A 27,601-nucleotide genomic window follows, 5' to 3' on the forward strand; every position below is an offset into this window, starting at 1 on the left:
CACAAATACATTTGTTTGCCAGGTACGCATAAAGAGCCCTTTATAACCATGCTACTGTCTGCTGATGCTGATATAATAAAGCCTTTCTGAGGTATTTCACAAAATGAGACTTGCAAACTTGAATTGTATTTTAATTAATGCTGGGTTGGAGGCCCTCGTCTATATATTCTACAGCGCTTGCTTGTGGCTATGATAAATATGTCTAATTTGTTCTTTATTTTTCATAACACTAAATTATAATAATATTTATTGTCATCCTGGAATTCCCCTCTGGTGAATCTACCCTATTAGTATTATATTAAAAGCAGATTTCTTCAGTTAACACAAAATATATAGGGCCCCTCTTGCTTAAGAAACACTCAGAAATTAGAATGAATTATTAATTTGTAACATCTGGTATTGGGTAGTGTTACATTGGGGAAAACCCCAAGAGATATGGGGCAAAAGTCCTCTGGAAAATGACTTCATATCAGAACACTCTGGGGGCACACAGCCGCTCTGTGTCACCCTGGCCGATCCTTGATAAATTGCTGGATGATGTCCACGATTGTAAATGGGAACATTACTGGTGTCACTTACACTTAAGGATAAAATGATCAGGGCTCCTTTCTCAACAGATATTAGTTCACATTATTATTGTGATTGACAAAGGTATGAATCTGTCAACAATCAGCCTTTCAGGCTATGTTCTGTCCCCTACTGAGAACAGCTTTATAAAGGTTTCAAGTTTTCATGGGACTCTTTGGCTATTTATTCCTTACCTTTTGTAAAAGCCATTTTGCTTTCAATGAAATTGAACCCCCCAAAAGTTAGGGAGAGGTTATTTGCTTTGAATTTTAATCTCTGAAATCTGAAGAGGTTTCATATTATGCATATCATTAGAATCCAAGGTACAAGTTAGAAGAGCATTATTCATGAAAAGAATGAACTAATCTTGGGTTAGAACCAACCATCTGGGTGATGCCTAATATGAGCTTCTGAATACGTGCCAATATGCCGGTTTTCCTGAGATGTTGAAATAGGTGAAGTGGTTTGTAAGTGTGACTTTTTAAATATCTTCTCATGGTATAGCATTCTCACCACTGGGGTGCAGGGGGGAGGCCTTTCATAACCTGATTCAAAATCCTGTCACCCAAAGCCCCAATATTCTCTTTCTCTAACCCATTTGCTAATTATGCATTACTGACTCCTTTGTATCATGAACATTCTGTAAGGAATTGTCATGTTAATTGCAGAAAAGTGAATGCCTCTTGAGTCAGACAGTTTAGTTTCAAAAATACTAAAAAGACAAAAATATGTAAATCAAATGTCACTTGGCATGTGCAAACCCAACTCCCTTTTTTTACATTTCAGAAGAGTGTGAATTAGCCTAAGCTTTTTGACAATAGGAATGGTTACTGGTCTCTGCAGATCTCTAAATTCATTTCTGGGGGCTGAAGTGATAAGCACAGCAGGTAGGGCGTTTGCCTTGCATGTGGTCGACCCAGGTTCGATTCCCAGCATCCCATATGGTCCCCTAAGCACCACCAGAAGTAATTCCTGAGTGCATGAGCTAGGACTAACCCCTGAGCATCGCCAGGTGTGACCCCAAAACCCTAAATAAATAAATAAATAAATAAATAAATAAATAAATAAATTCATTTCTGGTGCTAATGATCAGTGGATGATATACTGTTACTGTTACTGTCTTCCCCTTGCTCATCTATTTGTTCGAGTGGGCACCAGTAACGTCTCTCATTGTGAGACTTATTTGTTACTGTTTTTGGCATACCCAATATGCCACGGGTAGCTTGCCAGGCTCTGCCGTGCGGGCGCGATACTCTTGGTAGCTGGGCTGGATGATATAATCTTTTAATAAAATGTCTTTTTTTTATTTGGAATGTCTTACCACTTCCAAGCAGTCAATGATCTTGGCTAGCTTATCTTCAGGTAAATTCTTCAGCAAGGAAACACTTCAAAATTAAAAAGAAATCTTTAATTAGTATCCTGAATTAAACTAGAGATGCAAATATATCCGTAGATTCAAAATCTTTGCCTGAATCTAAAAATAAAATGCATATTAGTTATCTCGAAATAAATCCTTAACTATATCACACACTAATAATCAAATCAAAAATACTCTGAAATTACAAATTACATGATCACAGACATCTATCACAAACAATTGTTACAAACGTAGTAAGATACCAGAAAGGAAAAAGATCACATATTTTCTGTTCAGGGGAAAAATTAACTTTCATTTTTACTGCTTGTTTTCAAAGTAAACATGTCTGGAAATGCATTTCCACATCTCAAAATCCCCTTTTTAAAGGATAGGACAAACATGACATAAGTCACTCACCTCATGATGCTTATTGTAACCCTCTACTAGATTAAGGAAGGTATGTTTATTCCTAGTTTGCTAAGGGATTTTTACATATTTCCAATAATGAATTAGAATCTCATTCATATTGATTTTCTTTCATCAGTTTACATATTATAGAGACTTTTGTCATAGTCTTTTATTTTTGATGCAGATATTGAAAGTCTCTATTATGTAATATTTTCTAATATAAAACCTATTTATTCCTTTCTTAGAATACTTGGTACTTTTACAGGTCTCCTTAGAGTCTCCTTTAAATTTTCTTCACTCTCACTAAACTTTACATCTGTACGTTTTACCTATTCCACATAAGCTCTAAAATACATTGGCTCAGAATTTTTTTAAAAATGAAGTTTTATTAATGAGAGAGAAGACATGATAATCACCACACTAAGACTAAGTACAAAAAAGCTACTTAATGCCATATATTTTAGATGCCAATGTTGAAAACTTATTAATGTAAATGAGAATAGACATTACTATATTGTGCTAAATGATTTAAATTTTGTTGTTAACACAGGGCAAAAACATATATCAATCATCACAAACTGACTTTTACTGATGTATTTTCTGATAATTCTATTTTCCATTCCTTTAAGTTTTGTGGGAACAAGCAATATAAATAAATTTGTTGTAATGTTGTAAACCCAAGTGGGCAGCTAGGGGGTGGGAGAGAACTTGGGGACTTTGGTGAAGGAAAGATCACACTGGTGGTAGTATTAGTGTATGAACATTGTATGCTTAAAACAACCCTACTGTGAACAACTTCATAGATGACCATGTCTTAATAAGAGTAAGTTTTTAAATTTCTTTATTAGAATGAGTTCTTCTTTCAGAGAAGGATCCGATTCCATCTAAACTCTCATAATCAAATAAAAGTGATATCCAGGGAGAATGCAGAAATTAGCATTCAAATGATAGCTGATTATTAGCCATACTATTCTGTGATTTAGGATTTATGATAGCCAGTTTTATAACAGGAATGTTTTTTACAGGTAATAATAGTAATATACAGAGTGAAAGGGAATCCAAAAAAGTATTATATTTTGAATCAGAAATTATACTCAGCCTGATTAACCATCAATGTGATTAATAGTTCTCAAAGAGATTTTCTATTCTGTTTTGCCCATTTTTACTCAGGACACAGCATAAGAAATTATAGGATAAATACATTTTTCTTATTATTTAAAATGACATTCCTGAAGGGAAAATGAAACTACTCCAAAAATACACAACTGGGTTTGATTTTTGAAAGCAGAGATCTAGACTGTTACATGGGCACATACATGGAAAGATGCATATAAAGATGTTTGCACAGAATTTTGTATAACTGCATGACACTGAATCCCTCAACAAATAATACTCTGCAGTCAGGGCAGATGGTGGAGCTCTCCAACAGGGCATCTGACTGAACCAATCATCTCTGAACTGAGACCCAAAAGGATAAAACTTAGAGAACACTGATCAAAAAAAATTAATTGCAAAAGTAACATAATTTTTAGAATGCTCAAAAATAGGCTATCCTGGGGCTGGAGCAATAGCACAGAGGGGAGGGCGTTTGCCTTGCACGCGGCCAACCCGGGTTCTAATCCCAGCATCCCATATGGTCCCCTGAGCACCGCCAGGGGTAATTCCTGAGTGAAGAGCCAGGAGTAACCCCTGTGCATTGCCGGATGTGACCCAAAAACAAAAAAAAAATAGGCTATCCTGTTATTAGCAAAATAAGAGAATATCAAGGGAGTGATAGAATGATTGCTGAAGTGCGTGCTCTAACTACCCTAAGAAGAGGGAGTGGAAATGTTGGAAATAATGAGGAGAACATTGGATAAATCCAACATGGCTCATTGCTGACTTCCCAGGTTGGACCTGGCTAGATGGTGTTCATTTGGTTGTGTTTTATAAGTTATGTAAGTGCTATATGTGTTTTATGAATGTGTCACATACTTCATAATAAAAAGATGCAAATGTATAACAGTTTATTGTATACTATTAATAAAAAAATGCTTCTCTTCTATTTCCCCCTACTAATGAGAGGTGGAAGGGTAAATAGAGCTTGTTTGGATGAACATGCCAACCATGAAAGTTCTAGCTCTGACCCAAACTAGACTGAGCACAGCGGCCACTCAACACCTTTATTGCAAACCACAACAGCTAATTAGAGAGAGAAAACAGAAGGGAATGCCTTGCCACAGTGGCAGGGTGGGGTGGGGGGGAGATGGGATTGGGGAGGGTGGGAGGGACACTGGGTTTACGGGTGGTGGAGAATGGGCACTGGTGAAGGGATGGGTTCCCAAACTTTGTATGAGGGAAGTATAAGCACAAAAGTGTATAAATCTGTAACTGTACCCTCACGGTGATTCTCTAATTAAAAATAAATAAATTAAAAAAAAATAAATAAATAAATTAAAAAAATTAAAAATAAAAAGATTTAAAGTAAAAAATAAAAAAAAATTCTCTCCTATTAATCTATGATATTTGGGAATTAGAGGAAGATGATTTGAAGAGAAAAAATTGTTCTCTCATACTTATGATGACAGAGATCAGGTTTACTTTATTTACTGCTAAGTGGATAATGTTTAGGGTCTGGTATTAAATGCTTGTTGAATAAATGTGTGGATGAGGTAACAGAGCGAAGGAAGCAATAAAAGAATGAAGGAACGTAAGGGTAAATACTCTGAACTCCTTTCATGATGTCAGAACAAGTAAAATTCCAAGGTAATGAACTAGACAACCTGTTGCCTGTTGTTAATTCAAGTTTTATCTGGGCTATTCAAATGCAAACATGGTAGTAGCTTATTTACCCCATTTTACTCCTTGCATAAGTTTAGTACATTAGCTTTAAATGCTGAGGGGCATTGCTCAGCTGTTGGATTCTGAGACCCCAGGAAAAAACCCACAGTGCAGTGGTTGGCGTCTAAGTAAAGCATCTATCTTACACTATCACAGCCCTCTACCATGAGTCAGTATTATCTCAAAAAGGGTGAATCAGCAAACTTTTGTACAGAAATTTTAAGTGCCAGTGATGTTTTACTGATTAACAATGTGTTCATTACCAGTAAATGCAAGAAACTGTACAGTATGAAAATCATTGGTTTTGTAAGCTAGTTATGCAAGGAAAACATCACTATGCTTGAAAAAAGATTCACATTTATTCTTGAAAAATCAAATGATACTTTATTATTACCAGTTATCACAGACACTATTTAATTAGTATATATATACTACAGCCTTAAACTTGTAAACTTCCCACAAAAACAATGAAATAGCATAAACTGACCATATTTTTTTCAAAAAATTACATGATGTGTGCCTTTTCAGTCACATAGATATTTGTTTCTCTATACATAAACTAACTTTATAGGGGAACAAAACAGTTCACAAAATGAGTACATGCCAAGGATCAATGTCATCAAGATAAGCATAGTAACATATTTGCAAGTTAATTTGCTATAAATAAGAGTTTTCCTGAATAGCAACACTATATTCTTAAAACATTAATATTTATATTATTGTGATTCATGGTGCCCAAATTAATAATATCAATATTATAGAAGATAATGTGGATAGAGAATTAAAATAGAATGCTTCAGATAAAACAAGGATAGTAAAATTAATTAACTTTAATATTAGTCTAAATAAAGCATTGTAAAAAGATGGTATGTTGTTATCCACTTCGAAATTACAGAATAACTTTCTTTTTTTTGTGTGTGTGTTTTTATTTTTTATTTTTATTTTTATTTTTTTTTATTAATAGTTTATTTTTAATTAGTGAGTCAACGTGAGGGTACAGTTACAGATTTATACATTTTTGTGCTCATGTTTCTCCCTTACAAAGTTTGATAACCCATCCCTTCACCAGTGCCCATTCTCCACCACCAGTAAACCCAACATCCCACCCCCCCTTCCCAGTCCCGTCTCCCCCCACCCCACCCTGCCACTATGGCAGGGAATTCCCTTTTGTTCTCTCTCTCTGGTTAGGTGTTGTGGTTTGCAATAAAGGTGTTGAGTGGCCATTGCGTTCAGTCTCTAGTCTATATTTGGCCCGCATCATCTTTCCCCCACATGACCAACAACCACATTTTACTTGCTGTTCCCTTCTCTGAGTTGCCCAGAATGAGAGAACAGCCTCCAAGCCATGGTGACAACCTCCTGGTACTTATTTCTACTATTCTTGGGTGTTCGTCTTATAGTCTATTACAGAATAACTTTCAAAGTGAACAATATTTTAGAACACTTCGCACATTTTTTTCCTATACCATAATAAAATCAATCAAAGGCAAAATTAGTGGAAGAAGTTAATCCAGACATAAAACTGATGAGAATTAAATAAAAACTTTTGTATAAAGTAACATTAAATGCAAGGATAGTTCTGTTTCCTTTGGTTTAATTATGTGGAAAACAAATGAGAAAGAACTAAAGTGAAATAATTATTCTGATAAAACCATTACATCTATGATATGACTTCCCCACCTTCTGGTCTTGCAATGTCTCTTTCTTACCTTCTGAGGAAGCTTCTGTACTGTTCATCTCTAGCTTGTGCTGTTCTTCTCATGATGTTCTGGAATACCTCTCGATCCAGTGCCCAAGTTTTAACATTGGTAACAGCTTTGTAGAAATCAAGAAAGTGATAAAAAATGTTTAATTCCCCCCACTTAAACATTTCAAAAAATTCTCTCAAGTTGTGTGTTATATATTCTCAGAAAAAGGTACGTTTTAGAAAATGTATTCTTTTAACAGGCAAATGGCAGTAGAAGGAAGCCGTGACTTAAGTAGTAGGTCATTTTATAAAATAATTTTTGCTTTTGAAATGAGCCATGATTTGGAATTAAGTAGCAAATGATTTCCTTTCTAATTATGTTTTGCTTAGGCTGATATTGAAATTAGTTTGTAATCCTCAATTACTTGTTACATCATCAGGATGTTTTTAAGATTTGTGCTGTGATATAAGAGAAAACTATGTACCTGTACCTATAGAGTGAAGACTTTACAAGCCTAGAGTTGAAAGCTAATGATCTGTGCATGTGTGCGCGCGTGTGTGTGTTTGTACTTGAAGGTTTTTACTTTTTTGTTCACTTACACTTTTATTCATGCATTATTTCAACACCACACCCACCACTTAGGACCACTTTCTTCCACCAATGTCCCAAAGATCCCTCCCGACCAACCTTGTCCCCTCCCTGCAACCCCCTTCTCCCTAGTAAACTCAGTTCTGTGGACCAATTAACTCTCCAGTTCTGTTGACTTTGGCCATTTGTTGCTCCCTTATTGTGTATGTTTATATTTCACATACGAGAGGTCATTCTGTATCTGTCCCTTTCTGACCTCGCTCGGAACGGTACCCTATAGTTCCATCCATAGCACAGCAAATTGCACGATTTCATTCTTCCTGACAGCTGCACAGTATTCCATCATTTAAGTGCCCTCCAACCTCTTGATCTACTCTTTCAGAGTTGGACATTTGGGTCATTTCTATACCTTGGCTTCTCCACTAAAAGCTTTAGTGAACAAAGGTATGCGAATATTCTTTCAAATTAATGCTTTTGTGTTTGAGTGGTGTCGATTGACAAGAAGTAGTACTGCTGGACCTTATGGGAAATCTAGTCTTATCTGAGAAATCTCCATACTGCTTTCCACAGAGGCTGAACCAGATGACATTCCCACCAACAGCAAATGAGGGTTCCTTTTACAAAACGTCTGTGACAACACTGGTTATTTCTAGACTTTTTGATATATGCCATTCTGTAAGTGGGCTTTTATATCTTTTGTTTAGACAGTGTTGCTAATGAAAACCAATATATTTTAAGGATCTCTATGGTTACTTCGGTATAAAATGTATACAAATCATTTAGAAAGAAATTAAGCAAGCTCAAAAATCAAGAATATAATGTAAAAAGCACAAGGTACAGAAGAAGCAACTCTAAAAATCTATTTTAGATATTTTCAAAGGAGTAATGAGAGACTACATGACAAAGTCCAAAATTCTGGCTTATTAAACTTGAAACTAAATTAAAATTATCTAGATATTCTTGATAAAAATACAGGTCTGTGTGCCCGACTGCCAGAAATTCTGACTCAGGTTTGGAGTGAAGTTCTAGAATCTGCATTTTTATTAAGTAGGACAACAATGCTGAGACTATAACTAAGTTCAAAATACAGAAAACAACACATTTACATAATTCAGAAGAAAACCTAAAATCCCCATGAATGAATAAAGTAATTGGAAGCATGAACCTAGAGTGAATCAATTAAGCTCCCCAAAGTGATCTATGAAAACTCTAACTAATTCACATTCTTTTTGTAACTTATACATTTTGTTAGCTAATTGATTTTCTGGTTTATAATATCGTCAGAACCTCTTAGACAGAGGAAAAAGTAAACATTGTGGATGAACCAAAGGCAGAAATTTGCATAGTAAAATTTAAAAAAAGAAAAGTGGTAGGTCAGACAAATATTTAAATCATTCCATTTAATGTCATTTTGCTATTTTATAGGCAGTTATCTGATAGAAGAGTTCTGTAAAGCCTCAATTACTTTCACAAGTTCTTCAATAGAAAATCTTCATAAGCCCAACATTTTACTAATAAGATTTTGGGCACAAAACACTGACTTTACCAGCTGGTCTTTAATGCTGTGCATCAATTCAAACACCCCACCCTTCATCTCCTGTTACCTTTCACAGAGGCGGTCCTTGTGCAGTTGTATAAAATGGCCAGTTCCCCAAACGTGGTCCAGAGCGGGATGGCTGAGAGGAATTTCTCCCCTTGGAACACCTCGAGTCGGCCCTCTGTCAAGAAGAAATTGAGAGAAACAGTCAAAATCTCCCTGGATTCTATACATATTTTTTTTAATTAGAAATTACACAAAGCATACTGGTAAGATATCTTAAACAAAAAAGGATAAAGTGGTTAAGAGTACAGGTAATATCAATTTTTACCACTTAGTATCACTTGTTTTATCTTGAGTTTCTCTACCTGAGTTTCCTCACTGATAAATGGGGTAATAATGGTAACATACAGATGTTGTGAAAGTTAAAAAAGTTAATATATGTATAGAACTCAGAATTATCTATAGCAAACACATATACTAAATGCTTTGTCAGACAGTTGCTGTTAATACTATCATCACTGTTACAGAGTTCTTGCTCTGAAGCAGTGGATAGTTATGCCCTGTTGATTCATTCCCCCCTATGACAAACGTAGAACATGAAGCCATTTCTTTGGTATGGTGTGACTTGTCATAATTAAGAAACACAGGGATCCTGGAGTCAGTCCTCTTGGTTCTTTCTAGTTATTGGTTTCATGTGACTTTTGAGTAACTCCAATTAAAGCAAGCAAACAAACAAACACCGCACAAGCTCAAAAGTCGCATTGTTAAAAATGGGCCAAAGACTTTAAAGTAAACACACAGATGTCAAATATAAAACAGTGTACTGCATGTATTTTTCAGGTAAATTTAAATAAAATAATAATTTTATTTCTTGACACCTATTAAAATGACCAAGATATAGAACACTAACACCATCAAATGCTGAGAATTTGATGCCATCATAAAACTAGAAGAAAAGTAAATGCAGGCAACCAATTTAGTATATGACCTGTAATTCTCTTTCCAAAGTAAATATGTTCTTACCATACAACATACATCCATACAACCATATGACGTAGAGATTAAGTTTCCTAGCATTTCTTCAAAGGGGTTAAAAACTTAGCTCCACACAAAAGCTTGGACATGGATATTCATAGTCGATTAATTAATAAGCATCAAAACACTTATTACAGGGGTTGGGGTGGTGGTTAGCTGACAGGGCTGGAATGGAGATCTGGCATACGGAGGTCCCTGAGTTCAACCCTTCACTCTATGTGGTCTCTTAAGTAGCACTGCATGTCACCCCAATGGCCCTCAGCACTACTAAAGAGTTCTTAGTCCCCCAAAAATAAAACCCTAAAACTTTGAAATAACTAAGATTTCTTTCAGTAGACAAATGGATACACAATCTGATACATCTAAGTGACAGAATATTAGTGCTAAAGAGAATTGATGACTGAACCACAAAACGGCATGAAGAAACCAAGACGGTTTATCACTAAGTGAAAGAAATCTGAAAAGGCTACCTAGAGAGCATTCTGAAAACCAGCAAATACAGAGACAAAAAGACTGAACATACCCCTATTCTGGAACGTGAAAGATTCTTAGGGCAACTGAAAATACCATGCTGTGTAGGATATTGAAATGATAGACATATGCCATCATGCATTTGTCCAAACTTATAATTCTATAGGCAAAGTGTCTCTGCCCCCGCACCTGGCTGTCTTCACTGGGGCCCCTCGGAGGGGAGCGGGTTGAGTTTCCCTCCCTGCCCTGAGCAGCCGAAGACCTCCAGAACCCAGCCACAGCCATGCTCAAGGCCCCTCTCCACACGATCGGACGAGCCTCACGCATGAAGGGACTGGCAGAGGAACCCAGGTATGTGGGACCTGTGGCTGAGATCATCAAGACCTCCTCCACCCAGATCCCCCCATTTTCCAGTAGCTTGGCAGCCACACCCAGAAACTGCCCCTGGCGCCGTGTAATCCCATCAACGGCCAAAATCCAGAGACTATAAAACAAAGCTCCCAGAAGAGAACGACTAGGTTCTCGAAGAACCTGGTAAGGTACTGAGAGCATCCTGCCCACACAGCAGAGCCTGGCAAGCTCTCTGTGGCATACTGATATGCCAAATACAGTAACAATGATGGGTCTCATTCCCCTTACCTTGAAAAAGCCTCCAATGTGGCACTTCTGGGAAGAACGAGTAAAGACAGGCTGCAAAAATCTCAGGGCTAGGACAAATGGAGATGTTACTGGCACCCGCTTGAGCAAATTGATGATCAATGGGATGACAGTGATACAGTGAAAATTCTATAGTATGCGGTAGCTGGAGAGAGAGTGCAGCAGGAAAGGTGCTGACCTTGCATGTGGCTGACCTGGGTTTGTATCAATATGGCCCCCTGATCTCGGAACACAGAGCCAGGAGTAAGACCTAAGCACAGCCAGGTGTGACCTCAAAACCAAGAAATGTTTAAACTGCGGGAAAAAATTCTATAGTATGCACAACACTAAATCTAGCCTTTGGGTGATTATGATGTGTTAATGTAGGTTGATACTTGGTTAAAAAATAATTCAGAATTAAAAAAATAATTCAGAATTAAAAAAATATTCAGATGAGTAATGTGAATAAGTGGAGGAGGCTCCAGATACGTGGGGGCAGAAGGTATTTGGGAAATCTGTTCCTCCTTTCAACGTTATTGTAAGCCTAAAACTCCTCCAAATAAATAAAGTCCTGTAAAAAAAAATAAGCATGTTTCACACGAATCTTCATATAGGTCAAAGGATGGTGGGAAGGACAGACAAAAATTTAGGCAGACTTTTCACAATTCTTTTGCCCTGGAAAATTTTCTTTCCCTTCAAAGAAATGCAAATAAAATCTTACCTAATGAAAATTGTAGACACAAATGTTCTATATTTTTAGACAGGGGATAAGAAAATGGGGTCATTTATGTTTCCGTTCTCTTTACCCAGCTTTCCTTTTTCTAATTCATCACTGTGCTGCTGAGTCAATTCTACCCATCCATTCACTCAACAAATCTGATTTAAGTGCCTATTTATTTCAGAAACTGGGCCAGCTGCCAGAAGATAGCGTGAGAGTGAATGAAACAGAAAAGGCACATATCCTGGCAGAATACTAGTTATATCTAGTAAAAACAAAAGCCCTGCTTCAATTCCAAATACTACAGATTAGACGTCAATTTAATAATTTCTCATTACAACTATATTTAAGTTCATGAAAATCACCTACTGATTCTGTGAAGTGTATATCATGGATCTTAATACATTTCAAGTTTTTTTTTTATTTCCTAATGATTTTGAACCACAGAATTTGAACTTAACTGAAGAAATATGTGAAATATCAAAAGTTTAAGTTAATTATGCTTTTGCTATTTACTAACAAGACTATATTTCATGAGAGTAAGATTTTACTTAACAGATAAATTTGCTCCTTTTTAAAAATCAAGCAATATAGTCCTCAAATAATGCCATAACTAATTCAAGCAAGAAGTGTTCAATTTTCATTTTGCTGTGTGCTCTAGCCTTTATTTCAACGGCTGTATTGATGCTGACTTGAGTTCAAACACTTCTCTCCCCGAGCCTTTCATCAGAGTTACTGGCAAGGAACGAAATAGGCTGGCATCAGTGTCTCATCCTTTCCTAGCAAACTCCATAAATATTTATTGACTTTATGACCTATCTTCTCTTACCAGAATATTCTATTGTTGCTAAAGCAGAAGTGAAGCACAGAAAGAAGAGGAAACTGCTCTTGAAGATTACTAAATCAGGACTATAATTCACTTCTTGGGCAGAAAAATTTCTTGAAAATAGCAAAGATGTATATGGCCATCGTAACCAATAATTATGAAACCCAAAAGTTTAGAAAATCAGTATGTGAAAGCAATCTCTTCTATTCTGTACCTAGAGTGTTGTTTGATTTTTCAGACAGGTGACTTCTACCCAAAAGAAAACAAAGATCATATAGGTATTGCTTAGGCCACCAGGAACTATAATACCAACCAGAGATTATAGTATTGCTCAGGGAACAGTCTGTCTAGACGAGCTTCTTTCAGTTAAGACTCAACAAATTGAGGCAGTTTGAAATTTGACAAGGGATTCAATAACCATAAGCAAGTCTTTTTTTTTTTCTTTTTGGGTCACACCTGGTGATGCATAAGGGTTACTCCTGGAGCATGCACTCAGGAATTACTCCTGGCAGTGCTCGGGGGACTATATGGGATGCTGGGAATCGAACCCAGGTTGGCCACATGCAAAACAAACGCCCTAACTGCTATGCTATCCCTTGAGTTCCAGCAAGTCTTTTTCAAATAATTTCTTGCTTCAATAGGCAAAATTTGTGGGGATGGGGAGGAGAAGTTCTATAAAATATTTAAATTTGAAAAATAAATCCTTTGTCTAACTAAGCATTGGAAACTATTCCAACGTGTAAACATTTTCAATAAACTATCTCTCTAGCCCATAATCTCAAAATATTCTATTTGTCTATTGGTTAAACATACCTAAATCATATTTAAGATCTGCATTTATACTGATTAAATATTATAATAATATTTATTTTATAAATATTTGTGTATGTAACCAAAATACTTTGCAGAACCCTCCTCCAAATAACTTTTGTTTTCCTTTTCCCTGTATCAATTACCTAAAAATGTGTCAACATAAGCAGCAGTATACTGAATATGAATGCCATTTTTGCTAGCTCTTGAATAATGATGCCATCATTAAAAGCGTAGTTTCTGAGTCAGAGTGCCAAGATGTGCATTTGCCTCTACCATCAGATGCTGTGTGGTCTTGGTGAAGCTACTTAACTTCTTCGAAATAACGGGAATGTGGGAGAAAACAACCCTAGTCCAACAGAGTGGGTGAGATGAAATGAGATCTATTAAGGGCTCAAAATGACAAGTGACCTGTCGAAAGCATTCAGTAAACATAGAAAAAATCATTACTGTGATTGAACCAATCATGTTACTATTGCATAGCTTGTTCTGTCACATCTTCAACAAATTGGACAAAATATTCTGAGACTTTATAAATGTTCACAAAAATATGTTAGCGAAACATTTGTTGTATGAGTATTGGAAAAATCTAAAACCTACCTGCCAGTACAAAAATATGGTTTCCTGGTTCTCCTTGCTTAATAATGTAACTCCCTTGCTGGTAATTTCTTCCATACATGCATTCCACCATGTCTTTGATCTGCTGAGGGTCTAGTCTCTTCAGAAACTGATTTTTATTAAGGGCATCGGTAATGAGCTTCTTCTCACTGGAAGAACAGAAAAGAAATGTTAGTTACAATGAGGATCCATATTTTGTCTTCAGATACACATTTATGCTTATTTTCTAGTCCATTAATGTCTGCCCCTTGTAATCGTCACACTTTACATATAAAAGCTGGAGAAACATTTCTAAATATTCTTATGATAATCATTACTACCCTCATTTAATCACCACTCCTGTTAACATTACAAATTTAGAACTCTCAGGAAGCCTAGATGCATTATTGATGGCCATATGATTTCTAAATGGAAAACATGTGCATATGACAGATATAAACAGGTATATCCAAGAGACTAAAACAATATTCACTGTATCCACACAAGCATAGCACGTGTGGTACTAGTTATTTCATATCTTATTTAATCCTCTCTGCCTGGCAAGCTCCCCGTGGCATATTTGATATGCCCAAAACAGTAACAAGTCTCACAATGGAGATGTTACTGGTGCCCGCTCGAGCAAATCTATGAACAACGGGACGACAGTGCTACAGTGCTATTAAATCCTCATTCCCACTGTGAAAGGTAATTATTATTCCTATTTTATAGCATAGTAGACCAAAAGATAAGAAACAACTTATTCATTAAACCTTTGTCCGTAAGGACCAGAGAGATAATACAGCAAGTAAGGCACTTGCTTGCACGTGCCTGACCAGGGTTTAATTCCTGGCACTGCATTATGCTTCGCCCAATATCCCTTGGACCTGCCAGGAGTGACCCCTGAGAACAGAGCCAGGAGTCGAGCTGAGCACTGCAGGGATGGCCCCAAAACCAAACAAACAAGCCTAAGTGTGTCCTGTGAAGTCTGAGCTCCTTCCTCTCCTTCTATTACCTCTTCTGAGATGAGTAAATTAGCTCCCTTGGGGGTCCTAACTTTCATGCCACAAGGGGGCCTATGGTGTAGTTTACTTTGGTTTATAGGTTCTCATTCTTAGTACATCTAGATTAGACAGACCTATATTCTTGCCTCACAGCTTTCCCCAAATCCAACATTCATTTGTTCACAATCCTAGAATATCCTGCCTTTTTATTTTTTTTTGAGAAAGCAGCTCAAAATAATTTCCCAGCATTCATTATCAAAAATTCAAATATTTATACATATCATAAAACGACTGAACTGGAAGAAAAAATTGCCATTTAAGCTCAGTCAAGATCTCTTCCCAGTGTTTTTTATTAATAGGATCATTTCCTGTCTATTTCTTTAATTCAGGCTAGATTTATTATTTGAAAATTGGTGATTTTTTCTATACAGAAAGTTTTCAAACACAATGTAAAATTTCATAATAATTCTTCATTTATCTTATCTATGGATCATTAAACTAAATAAAGGAAGGGAGGGAAGTCTTGTATAAAATTTCCTCTTTCTTAAGACTTCATCCCCAGTGCTCAGCACAGGTTAAACACCTCAAATATTGCATCTCTCTTTATACCATTAATATTTTTAAAGATTGTGTTCAACAAATTCAGAAGATGCATTCTTTTTAAGTGTACGTGAAAACTGGCCATATAGTGGACCATGAACAGCAAATCTCAATTTCACAGGAGGGAATAAGACAGATTATATTTATTGAGTACAGTAGGTATAAACTAGAAGTCAAAACTAAAATAGTATTCAGAAATTTTTCAAATGGTTGGCAAGTGAGCAAGCACTTCTAAATAGCCCTTTGATTAAAAAATACATCAAACAGGAAGTCAGATTTATTGAACAAATAACCAGAACAATTTCAAACTTGTGAAAGCAGTGAAGTCAATTCTAAGGAGAAATATATAGCATTAAGTAGCTTTAACAGAATAGTAGAAAGATTAAAAATGACTTTGTTTTATATCAATTCAAAGACCTAGAAAAATAAAAGCAACTACAAAGGGAAAGAAAAACTTGAAAAAGCTTAAAAAGGAAAAGAAAAGCAAATTAGAAAAAAATGATAGAAATGAAAAAAATTCAAAGAAGAAAAACATCATTGTCCAAAATAATTTATTTGAAAAAATAAATAGAACTGATAAAATCCTGACAAAAAAAGAGAGGGGAAAAAAAACACTATAAGTAGCAACTTCAAAAATAGTAGTAGCACTGTCATCCCATTGTTCACCGATTTGCTTGAGCAGGCACCAGTAATGTCTCCACTGTAAGACTTGTTGTTACTGCTTTTGACATATCAAATACGCCACGGGTAGCTTGCCAGGTTCTGCCATGTGGTCTGGGTACTCTCGGTACCTTGCTGGGCTCTCCAAGAGGGACAGAAGAATCAAACCCGGGTTGGCAAAGTGCAAGGCAAATGCTCTATCCACTGTGCTATTGCAAAAATTAAATAACAACTATCTTACAAAGAAAAATTCAGACCCAGGTGACGTACTTATTAAGTATTCCATATAGTAAAAAAAATATTGTTAATACTATGTGTTATTTTACTAAAATATTTAAAAAATCTTTTATGCAAAATATTTCATAGTTCTGGGAAAGCCTACTGCCAAAATCTACATTATAAGAAAAGTAATTAAAAATTAATATTCCTCATGATGCTGTAAAAGTCAAACTCAAAAATAAGTATGAGAGGTAAGTATTATAAATCAAACTCAAAATCAGAGTAACTAACCTCATGGTGGGAAGGGGAGAAAAATCTCAATTCTTATATTATAAGAGAAAGTATTTGGGGTGGTTGGGGGTGGCCCTCCCTACAGTGCTTAGAAGGCCAGGGGGACCCTCATGGTAACTCCCAGCCAACTGGGCTAGTGGTGATGCTCCTCATAGCCTCTAGTACTGGGGGTTACTGAAGGCTCCCTCAGCAGTGCTCGTTGGCATCCAGAGCTGCACAGTAATGCATGGGGATCAGCCACTGCAAGATATGTGCCTTAACTCTGTACTATGGCTCCAACCACAAGAAGGAATTCGATTAAATTCATACCTACTTTGAGTTCTTAACTTTTATAAAGAACACAACTCAAGAGGAGGGACTTTTCTTAATCTGACAAAAAAGGTATTTATACAACAAAGCAAAAATAGGTTTTAATATCACATGATCATGTATCTAAAACTTCCTATAAGATAGCAGAAGTGGGACACTTCATTTTGACCTTGAATCATACATCTGAGTAAATGATGTAAGTTTGGATTAAAAAGAAATGTTTTCAGGGCTAGAGCCAGAGCAGCAAATAGAGTGCTTGCATTGAGCGTGGCCACCGAGGTTCAATCCCTGGCAATCTGTGTAAGTCCCCAACCCCCTCCAGGAGTGATCACTGAGCTCAGAGCAAAGAAAAAAAAAGGAAAGGTAACTCTTAGTGTTAACAAGGGATCTAAGTAATCTTACTGATACATCATCAATAAAATCATTCAAATGTATTTCTAAGTAGCCCAGCGTCAAGTAACTAAAAATAATAACTTTTTGTTATTCGTTGAAAACATGAAAAACATCAACAACAACATACTATTGTGGTATTATTCAGAGAAATTAAAGAAAATCTGAATGAATATTGGCACATGCCAGAGTTGTGACTCAAAGACTGAATTTTTAGTTCAATTCAAATTGATCAGGATCACTCAAATTCCATTGAGTTGCAAAGAATCTTTTTATAAGATTGACAACCTGATTCAAAAATCTGTGCAGCCGAACTAACATCCAAGAAGGTGGGATCAGGGGGAGTTTACAGTGGTTACAGTTGTTTGCCATATATGCAGCCCGATCCTGGTGCCTTTCCCACACTATATATGATCCCTCGAGAAAAGCCAGGAATAATCCCTGATCACAGAACCTGGAGCTCAGTGGCCCCATACCAGAAAAGCAGAACAAAATAAAAAGTTCCAAGAATGAAAAATGGCTAACCCAATGTTGGCAAAGAACAAAAGAACTGGGAAAACTAAAGTTGTATAAAGAGTTATTTTAAAAATAAAATAAGTAATATAATGAATGTCCAATAATATAAGGACAAAAATATACCCCTTTGAATCAGAAGTTTAGAAGAACACATATGTACACATTTGCCTCGCACGTGGCAGACCCGAGTTCGATTCCTCCATCCCTCTCAGAGAGCCCGGCAAACTACCGAGAGTACCCTGCCCGCACGGCAGAGCCTGGCAATCTCCCTGTGGCGTATTCGATATGCCAAAAATAGTAACAGCAAGTCTCACAATGGAGATGTTACTGGTGCCCACTTGAGCAAATTGATGAGCAACGGGATGACAGTGATACAGTGATACACATGGATGTCTGGCTCATGACAACAGAGATACTACAGAGCCAGAATGAAAGGAGAAGATGGATGAGAAATGCATGCATTAAAAAGAGCTCATTCATGTTATTTGCTCATATAAGAGGGAAAAGGTGCAATGACAGGCCACAACATACCCACCAGAATAACTAAATGACAAAGATATAGTACACACAGTATTGGTACAATGTGGTGTTATTTACTTTCCATGCATTTCTGGTGAAAGAGTATACTTTTCAACCATATTAAGAAATTATTTGGCAATCTATTAACTGTGAACTTAGATGAAATTTAATACACAGCAATTCTACTCCTAGGTATACCTATTAGTTTACCATAAAGCAAAAACATTGTATATATAGATATATGATTATACATGACAAAAGATTTAAAACATGTTCATAGCAAAGTTACTCAAAATTCATAAACCAAATGTTCATCAATAGAACTGATTAACAGTGCTACAGTCCCACAATAAACACTATAAGTACCAATAGCCATGTTAATTAATAAATTTCTGCTAAATAAAAAATATAATTGAATTTCATGAAACAAGAGAGGCCAGACACCATAGAATCAGTACACATTTTGTATTTCTATTAAAATAAAAAATTGTAAAGTTCAAAAGGAAGCCAAAAAATCTATGATATAGGATCCCCCCACAATTCAAAAGGAGGCTCCCTGGAAACTGCTCATAATTTATATGGAAAAGATTTTAAGCACCCCCAACCCCCCACAATAACCTACAATATTATAACTGAAGAACAAATAAAACCTTAACCAACACTAACATGTAGTCAAAGCAGGAATGACATGATAAAGGGAAAGCCTGTAGAAACCAAGGTTCAGGAACGGAGCTTGGCTTTGGGTTACTTTCAACGTCTGGCATCTCTGCCTCTGAATGAGTTGCAGAAAGAAAAGCTGAGTGCTACTTCTGCTTTGTATCTTTTGCCAAAAGAGTAAAGATCCTCTGGATTTCTTAGTGAAAGAAGTAAAGGTACTACTGGAAATCTCGTAAGACTGGAGTGATACAACTCAAACTTTGAGACGTGATCTTTTTTTTATTTGGCTGCTTTATATATATATATGTATATGTATATATATACATATATATGCACATACATATGCATATATTCAAATATATATGTACTTGAATCACCATGAGATACTTTAAAAACTTTCATGATTGAGTTTCAATCATAAAATGATTGAACACGCGTCCCTCCACATTTCCACAACCAAAGTCACCAGTATCCCTCCAGCCACCCCATCCCACCCCATTTCACCCCTGCCTCTATGGCAGACAATTTCCTTCTTATTCTCTCTATACTTTGGGGTATTCTGGTTTTCAATACAGATACTGAGAGGCCATCACATTTGGTCCTTTATCTACTTTCAGCATGCATCTCCCATCCAGAACGATTCCTCCATCACTGACTTAGTGATCCCGTCTCTGTCCCAGCTGCCTTCTCCCCCAGCTCATGCATGAGGCAGGCTTCCAAGCATGGAACAATCCTGGCTCTTGTCTCTGCTGTCCTTGGGTGTTAGTCTGATATTATGTTATTTTATATTCCACAAATGAGCGCAGTCATTCTATGTCTGTCCCTCTCTTGCAATGGCAGTCCAACTTTGAGCAAACAATGAGTCAAGACTGGAAATGAGCAGGCGAGATTTTGGAGGTGCTGACGTTTTATTCCTCAATCTGTTATTGAGTAATATGTTCACTTTATAATTTATATGTTCACTTTATAATTTGTAGATAATAAAAGAGTTATTTAAAAATAATCTGTGGGGCCAGAACAATAGCACAGTGGGGAGGGCATTGGCCTTGCTCTTGCCTGACCCATGTTTGGTCCCTGGCACCCCATATAGTTACCCAACCCTGACAGGAGTGATCTTTGAGTGCAGAGCCAGGAGTAAGTCCTGAGCATGTTGGGTGTGGCACAAGACCCAAATAGATAAATAAATAAATAAATAAATAAATAAGAAATAATATATGTGTCACTTAGGTTTCTGAAATCCTAAATTCAAATCCCAACTCTGCCATTTCCTAGGTGTATGACAATTCACTTAACTTTTCTGAGTCTGTTTTCTCCTCTGTGACTAGAGCCTAGAAATCACACCTTCTTCTCAGTATATTATGCTCGTTCATTAAAAAAAGTACTAGTAAATAATCAGTAAATGGCAACAGGAGCAGTGGTTGGCAGTGATCACTTACTCCATATCTGACGAGAGGAGGTGAATAATGGGATGGGGAATGTTCTGGAAATCACAAAGAAAAAATAACAGAGACAGCCAAAACCCTCTACTCAGTTCAAAGTTCTTCCCATAAGGCTGGGTCTTGAATGCAAGTCAGTGGCAGCATTCGCCATCTCTTGAAATCCTTTAATATCCCCAACTTACATAATCAACATTCTTTGCAGCTATAAATTCTTGTCCTCTAAATTGCTTCAGGAAGTTTAATTTGTCAAAGTCCACTGACAGTTCTTGTTCTGCTGAACCCTCAATCTTCCTCCTCTGATCCTGCTTATTAGTGGTTGTTCTCACAGTTTGTTTTGTCAGATGAAGAATGCCTCCTGCAACCTTCTTTGCCTAAGGATCAGTGCAAACGCAGGGACCAGCAGCCACTCCTTTCTTATCTCCAGGGATTTCTTGTTAGCCTGTTTCCATAGCTTGACTTTTATAGACACAAATTTAAAGCACATTATAAAGCATACTTGTAAGGGCACAGTAGCTGGGCTGAGAATGTCAGAGTTGATTCCCAATTCTGCTAGTTCTTATCTGTGGAACCCTAAAGTCCCACTTAATCTGTTTTCACAGCAATAAATACAGTCCACAGGTCATAGGACTTCTGTGAGAATCGGATGAGTTAGCAGTATAAAGCAAGGACAGAGAACAGAACCTGGCTCTTACACTACATTACATACCGTATGGTGATAGCTAGTGTAAGTCCGCGTCTTCCCAACAACTTAAAACCCTTGAGTTGGTACAGCTCTGAAAGTGAGGCCTAAGACTTGCCTTCTTTACTTGGGAAGGCCCCTTCACAAAACTGCTAAAACTCCTAAAAATGCAGCAACCCCCTCCCGCCCCCGCCACCCTTGCCTTTCCTGTGTTCCCAGAATATAAGACTGCAATATTATTTTAATCTTCTCAAAGAGATTGGAATTTTCAAGGACATAACTAGACTTCTTCGTATTTTTACAAAAACTTAGTATTGTGCTTAAAAGGGTAGGAACTCAACAAAATTAAGAATGCTAAGGGACATCCAAAACCCTTCTCCTAGTTCACCAGTCCTGGGAACAGAGACAGAGTTGATGTGGAAAATATCTGTCAGCTAAGAAACAACAGATAAGAAACAGGATAAACATCTAAATTTAGCTTTCCCAAATTTTCTTAGTGATAAATCAACGAGAAAAGAAATCCATAATAAGCCCACAAGTCCGTGGAAGCAAACATGGAAAGAAAAGGTCAGGCCATGGGTAATCAGAAAATCAGCAGGACGCTTTCCTGTCAACTTTCTTACCTTACTGCCCATGTAATTAAGGACAGTTGTAATTCAATTTCATCACATTTACTGTTATTTCATGCTCTTGACAAACCCTGCTTTCTACCTCTCCTAAATACATGCAGATACTCTTATTCCCTTGTGCATCCAAGAACAGAGTTTAATAATGAAATGTTGAAAACAACCAAAACTTACAAGGAAGTTAATCTGACAACTCAATGATATGCATAATCATCATTGTGCCTCATGCTAATTAGAAATGGTCAAGAATAGGCAGTGATTTCTATAATGAGTATTGTTCATAGACCATCCAACTGAATATTTTGAAAGTCAACTGCAAGGAAACCTGTTCATAAGACAAAATGTACACCCTGTTAAGTTCCCACACAGCAGAATCATCATAGGAGCTTCTACAATTCTGACACAGGGCACCCTCACCTCAACCAATATAATCAGGTGCTCTAGGAGTTGTGGATATCAGTTTATTTTAATACTCCCAAAATATTACACTATGCATTTAATGTATAGTATCACAACTACTTTAAAAAAAGGTCAATGATAAAAAATCCCGAGGGTCTACCTATAGAACTCAGTTTGCTAAGTGGACAGGTGAGGGCAGGGGAGGGTGAGAGATGGGGACAGAGATGTAGGCACTCTTATCCCCTGATCGTGCTCTGCTACAGCAACATTATGTTTCTGAAAAATGAATATCAACAAGATTGTAGGTCACAGTATTAAAAATTTACTGAAAACAAGAATACGTAAGGAAGTTTGAACTTGTCCTTTCTCTCTCACTTCCCTCAGCACTGAAACTAGGTCTCCATGGAAAAAGACACATCCAGCAAACAATTACTGTAAGTAATCAATAATCATTGATTAATAACAATTCATGCCTGTAGTCACAAGACTTTGCCATATAAAATTCCCCTTTGTATAATAAAAACTATTTATAGAAATAAGGGAGGTTATAGCGCTCTTCTTCCTATTCCCATCATCTTGCATGAGACTTGGAGCATGGTCAGACCTTTGAAATCTTGGGGTCAAGTTAGCCCCAGAAAGTTTTGTTTGTTTATTTTTTAATTGTGGTAAAATCTATAACACAAAAATCACGCCATTTTCTTTTCTTTTTGGGCCACACCCAGCGATGCTCAGAAGTCACTCCTGGCTCCGCACCCAGGAATTACCCCTGGCCGTGCTCAGGGGACCATATGGGATGCTGGGAATTGAACCCTGGTCAGCCGTGTGCAAGGCAAACGCCCTACCCACTGTGCTATCACTCCAGCCCAAAATCACGCCATTTTCAACCAGCCATGTTTAAGTGTATAATTGAGTAGTTGTATGTCTATTCTCACTGCTTTGCAGCTCTTGTCACACTCCACATCCAAGACATTTTTCATCTTCCCAAATTGCAGCTCTCTATCCACTACACAATGATTCCCATTCTCCCCCTTTCCCACCCTCCTAGCAACTTCAATTCCATTTCTTTACCATTATAAATTATACCCAATAAGTGCATAATATAAGAGAAATAATGCTGTCCCTTTGAGTCAGAATTATTTCACTTAACCTAATGAATGGAAAAATGAATTGTTTGAAGCAGAACACTATCTCAAGGCAGTTTGCTTATTGGTTCACCCAAAGACGGCCATTTGGGCTATTTTCACCTTTTGGCTATCAAGTTGATAATACCATGAGTGCACAAGACTCTAGACTTTAAAAAATGTGCAACATCCCGGGAACCCATGGCTAACATCCTTAACCAGGGAATCTCAGAGCAGAAAAGTAAAAAGGGTGAACACACACAGAATTCTAAGATGATCCCCTAGCACTTGCTATTGAAGAATCCCCCTACCACCAACATGACAATAATAGTTGGAAATGATCATTTTGGGTAGAAACTGAGTGTTGAAAGTAGGCAAAAGGATATACCTGATACCCTCTCATTTTCTGTATTGTAAACTATAAGGCCTACAAGGAAAGAGAAAGAGACAGAGACAGAGAAGAAAAGTGCCTGACATAGTGGCAGGTGTGGAGCGGGGAGTGGAGTGAAACGGGGACAATTGGTGGTGGGAAATGTACACTGGTGAAGATGAGTGTTGGAAAATTTATGACCGAAATCCAATCATGAACAACATTGTAACTGCGGTTATCTCTGTAATTCGATAAAGAAAAAATTTTACAAAGGGGAGAAAAGGAATTCCCCTGCGTGGGAGTGGCTATGAAAGCTGTGAGTTACTTTTTCCCAAATGAATATGGCATTTGTGGCGTGAGGGTCACACCGTTTATGTTATGTAAGATTTCATCTTAGCCAAGTAGAGGGATTTCTCAGGTAGAAAGGAGCTGGTAGGAGGAAGCGTAGAGAGCCTGTAAGAGGGAGCTTCTCTCCAGAAGGCACCACATCAGAGCATCAGAGGCTGAGGGCGACCCCCAGCTGACAGTCAGCAAGAAACTGAAGGCTGCAGCCACAACGAACTGATCTCTGACCGGGTCGCATGAACTTGGAAGAACAAATAGACAGTTCTGAAAACAAAACTGACACCATCCCTACAGCACGTGAGGCCCTAAGCAGGTGACCGCAGCAGCCAGGTCTAGATTCCTGACCCCTGGAAACACTTGAGCTGATAAATCGTTATTAATTTACCATTGTCCTAGAGCGATAGCACAGTAGGTAAGGCGTTTGCCTTGCATGTGGCCGACCCGGGTTAGATTCCTCTGTCCCTCTCGGAGAGCCCGGCAAGCTACCGAGAGTAGTATCCTGCCCACACGGCAGAGCCTGGCAAGATACTCGTGGCATATTCGATATGCCAAAAACAGTAACAACAAGTCTCACAATGGAGATGTTACTGATGCCCGCTGAAGCGAACCGATGAGCAACAGGATGACAGTGATACAGTGAATTTGCCATGTGGTCATAGAGTTTCTGTTCCAAGTTTTTCTTTCCTAGAAGTTCCAAATGGCATCTTGTGCTGATCAAAGTTTATCTCATTTTTTTCCCTGTCCAGTAAGAGGGCATTGGGACTATAGATTTTCCTATCCTATTTCCCCAAGCTTGATCTACAAACTCCCAAACATCAAAACTGCCCATTCAAATTAACCTGGCATGACAAACCCTCTTGAAAGAACTAAATAAAATTGGTAGTTCCTGATCACTTTAGTAAAAATTATTATGTATAAGAGAGACTGGTCATTTTTAGATATAGGCTTTAAAAAAAACTGTCAAAGAGTACTGAAAAATATAGATCCAATAAGTAAGAGTCAAAGGGGAGACGGCCTTGTAAATAAGAGTTTTAAAAGCCTTATTTTTATCAATAGCCAAGAGATAAACACAAGAAACTTATCACTTTTGAGGTATTCTGAAGGAAATCTAAACACCAAAAAGCTTTATCCTTGGCTTCAGAGCTTTTCCCCTTCTAGATAAAGTTATTTCCTTCTTGAATATTTTTTTGTGTCAAGTTAGGTGACAGGAGCTAAACAGCTCAGGCTTTCTGGAAGAAAAGGAAGGTCTGGGAAACAGACTGCATTGCTAATTAGGGGACAAAGGTTGACAGCACCCTTCCCTAGAGCCTGAGGGGCAAAGCGGAAAAGGCCAAGGAATCCTCAATTACATGACTTACTACCCCCTACTTCCCGGGAATCTAGCAAGGAAGCAGGCAGTGTCCAGAATGGCATACTAAGTTGGTAAGAAAAGAAACGGGTGGTGGAGGAACGGCCTATTTCAGAGAACACTGAGAAGGCACTGAAAGCCGGAGGCTGCTGTCCCCGCCTCGAGAACAGCAGGAATGAGCACTGCTGAATTCACCTGCTGTCACTTACTCCGAGCCAAGCCGGCCCCCAAACTGCCATAAACGCATAATCAATTACTAAAAAACGCAGGCAGGGGAAATGAATGGAGGTGTCTTTGTTTCTTTGGCTAAACAGCAGCTGTCATCATTCCTCTGGATAAATCGAGGTGGTTCGTGTAGCTGTAGACACCAGTAATGATGAAGTATGAGGATGACCCTAGACCAGCTACTTCTGCTCGCTGAAAGACTCAGAATAGTGCTCCCTGATAGGCTCGCTGTGCAACCACGAGAGGTAACTCTATACTGGTCCTAGCACAGAGAGTGTCGCCTATCACTGGTATTTAAAACTGTTAGACCAATGACTAACCTACGTATTGAGAACAGGAGCAAATGAAGGAGAAACAAAATAACATATTAAGATAAAAATGGGGGAGTGGAGATAGAAATAGAGAAAATTAAAGAGAAGGAGAAATAAAGCAGCAACTGCTAATGTGCTTAACTGAATATTCAATCAATGTTGTATTGACTGTGTCGAAGGGCGTGACTACACTTCTCAAGCCTGAAGAAGTTCATCGGAAGCATCATAACTGCAAACCAAGACTTTGGGGTCAAATTCTAATGTGCTTTTTTGGTGCAGGGTGAAAATGTCATAGTACATGAGAAGGCTGATATCTAGATGATCTCGATTATTAAAGTCATTATTTTATTTCACAAAAGAATAAAGGTTTCCCTACCTTCCCACCCATAGAATTTTTCTTGGCTGCAAACTGATAATATAGCCGGCACTTACCACAAGCACAATTTAAGAAAAAGCAAAACCAGATAGCTACCTGTAATATTTCAGAAAAACATCAGAAACGTATTTCTGAGTGTGTACTTAAATTTACAGTTTCCCAACTAAGCTGCGGAGTCTTGTTTTAACTCTCATCTTGGAAAAAGTGATGTAGGGCTGGCGAGATTGGACAGGAGAAAAGGTGCTGGCTTTGCGTGCAGCTGACCCGGATTCAAATGTGTCACATGACCCCCAAGCATTGCCAGAGGCCACTCCTGAACACTGCCAGAAATAACCCCTGAGCTAGTCAGTAAGTCTTTGCTTTTTTTTTCTCACCGAAGAACAATAGTTTCAAATCCTCAGCGAAAGGCCATCATACCAATAACTTGCCAAATGTCTCTGATTAATGTGCCTTTGTCCACCAGATATTCACACCCTGAGCACCTCTGGGTGTGTCCAACAACCCCCACTGTCCCCTCCCACTACACACACCCCAATATAAGGAATATATAGGAGTTGTTAAGACAGACTTTCTTTTCTTTTTTTGTGTGTGTTTTGGTTTTTGGGTCACACCCGGTGTTGCACAGGGGTTCCTCCTGGCTTATGCACTCAGGAATTACTCCTGGTGGTGCTCAGGGGACCATATGGGATGCTGGGAATTGAATCCCAGTCGGCCGCGTGCAAGGCAAAAGTCCTACCCTATGTGCTATCTCTCCAGCCCCAGATTTTCGATAAAACTTTTCTCATTCTAAATCCTGGTTCCAGTATTAAAGCGGGTCACCTGAGATGGGGAGACGGCTGAAGTAGGATATGAGGCTAGCATCTGAGAAGCCTGAATTTGATCTCTGGCACTGCAAGACCCCAAGCACACCCAGATGTAGCCCTGATGACCCTATCTAATAAAAGGAAGAGAAAACAAAAGTCATGTTGAGCCATCTTAAATGAGGTAATTAATTCTATAGGCCCCCATCATTTTTCCTTATGTTAAAACAGGGGTGATAACAATAATATCTACCTTTGAGATTTGTCAGAAGCATCAAGTTTCGTGAGAGTGGTGCCTAGTGATAGTAAATGTTTATCTTTATTATTATTATTATTTTG

At 37.7% G+C, this 27,601-nt stretch overlaps 1 protein-coding gene across 1 annotated transcript in view; it reads right to left on the reverse strand.

Moving 5' to 3' along the window:
- Positions 1-27,601, reverse strand: part of PRKG2 (protein kinase cGMP-dependent 2) — a 111,532-nt gene that overhangs the window by 65,984 nt on the left and 17,947 nt on the right. The window contains exons 3-6 of the mRNA XM_055138987.1: positions 14,065-14,231; positions 9,033-9,146; positions 6,862-6,967; positions 1,889-1,952 (exon numbers count right to left, since the gene is read on the reverse strand). Coding sequence (XP_054994962.1) covers positions 1,889-1,952; positions 6,862-6,967; positions 9,033-9,146; positions 14,065-14,231 — 451 coding nt within the window. The remainder of the gene's footprint in view (positions 1-1,888; positions 1,953-6,861; positions 6,968-9,032; positions 9,147-14,064; positions 14,232-27,601) is intronic.

This window comes from Sorex araneus, chromosome 5, assembly GCF_027595985.1.
Source record: "Sorex araneus isolate mSorAra2 chromosome 5, mSorAra2.pri, whole genome shotgun sequence".
NCBI lineage: Eukaryota > Metazoa > Chordata > Mammalia > Eulipotyphla > Soricidae > Sorex > Sorex araneus.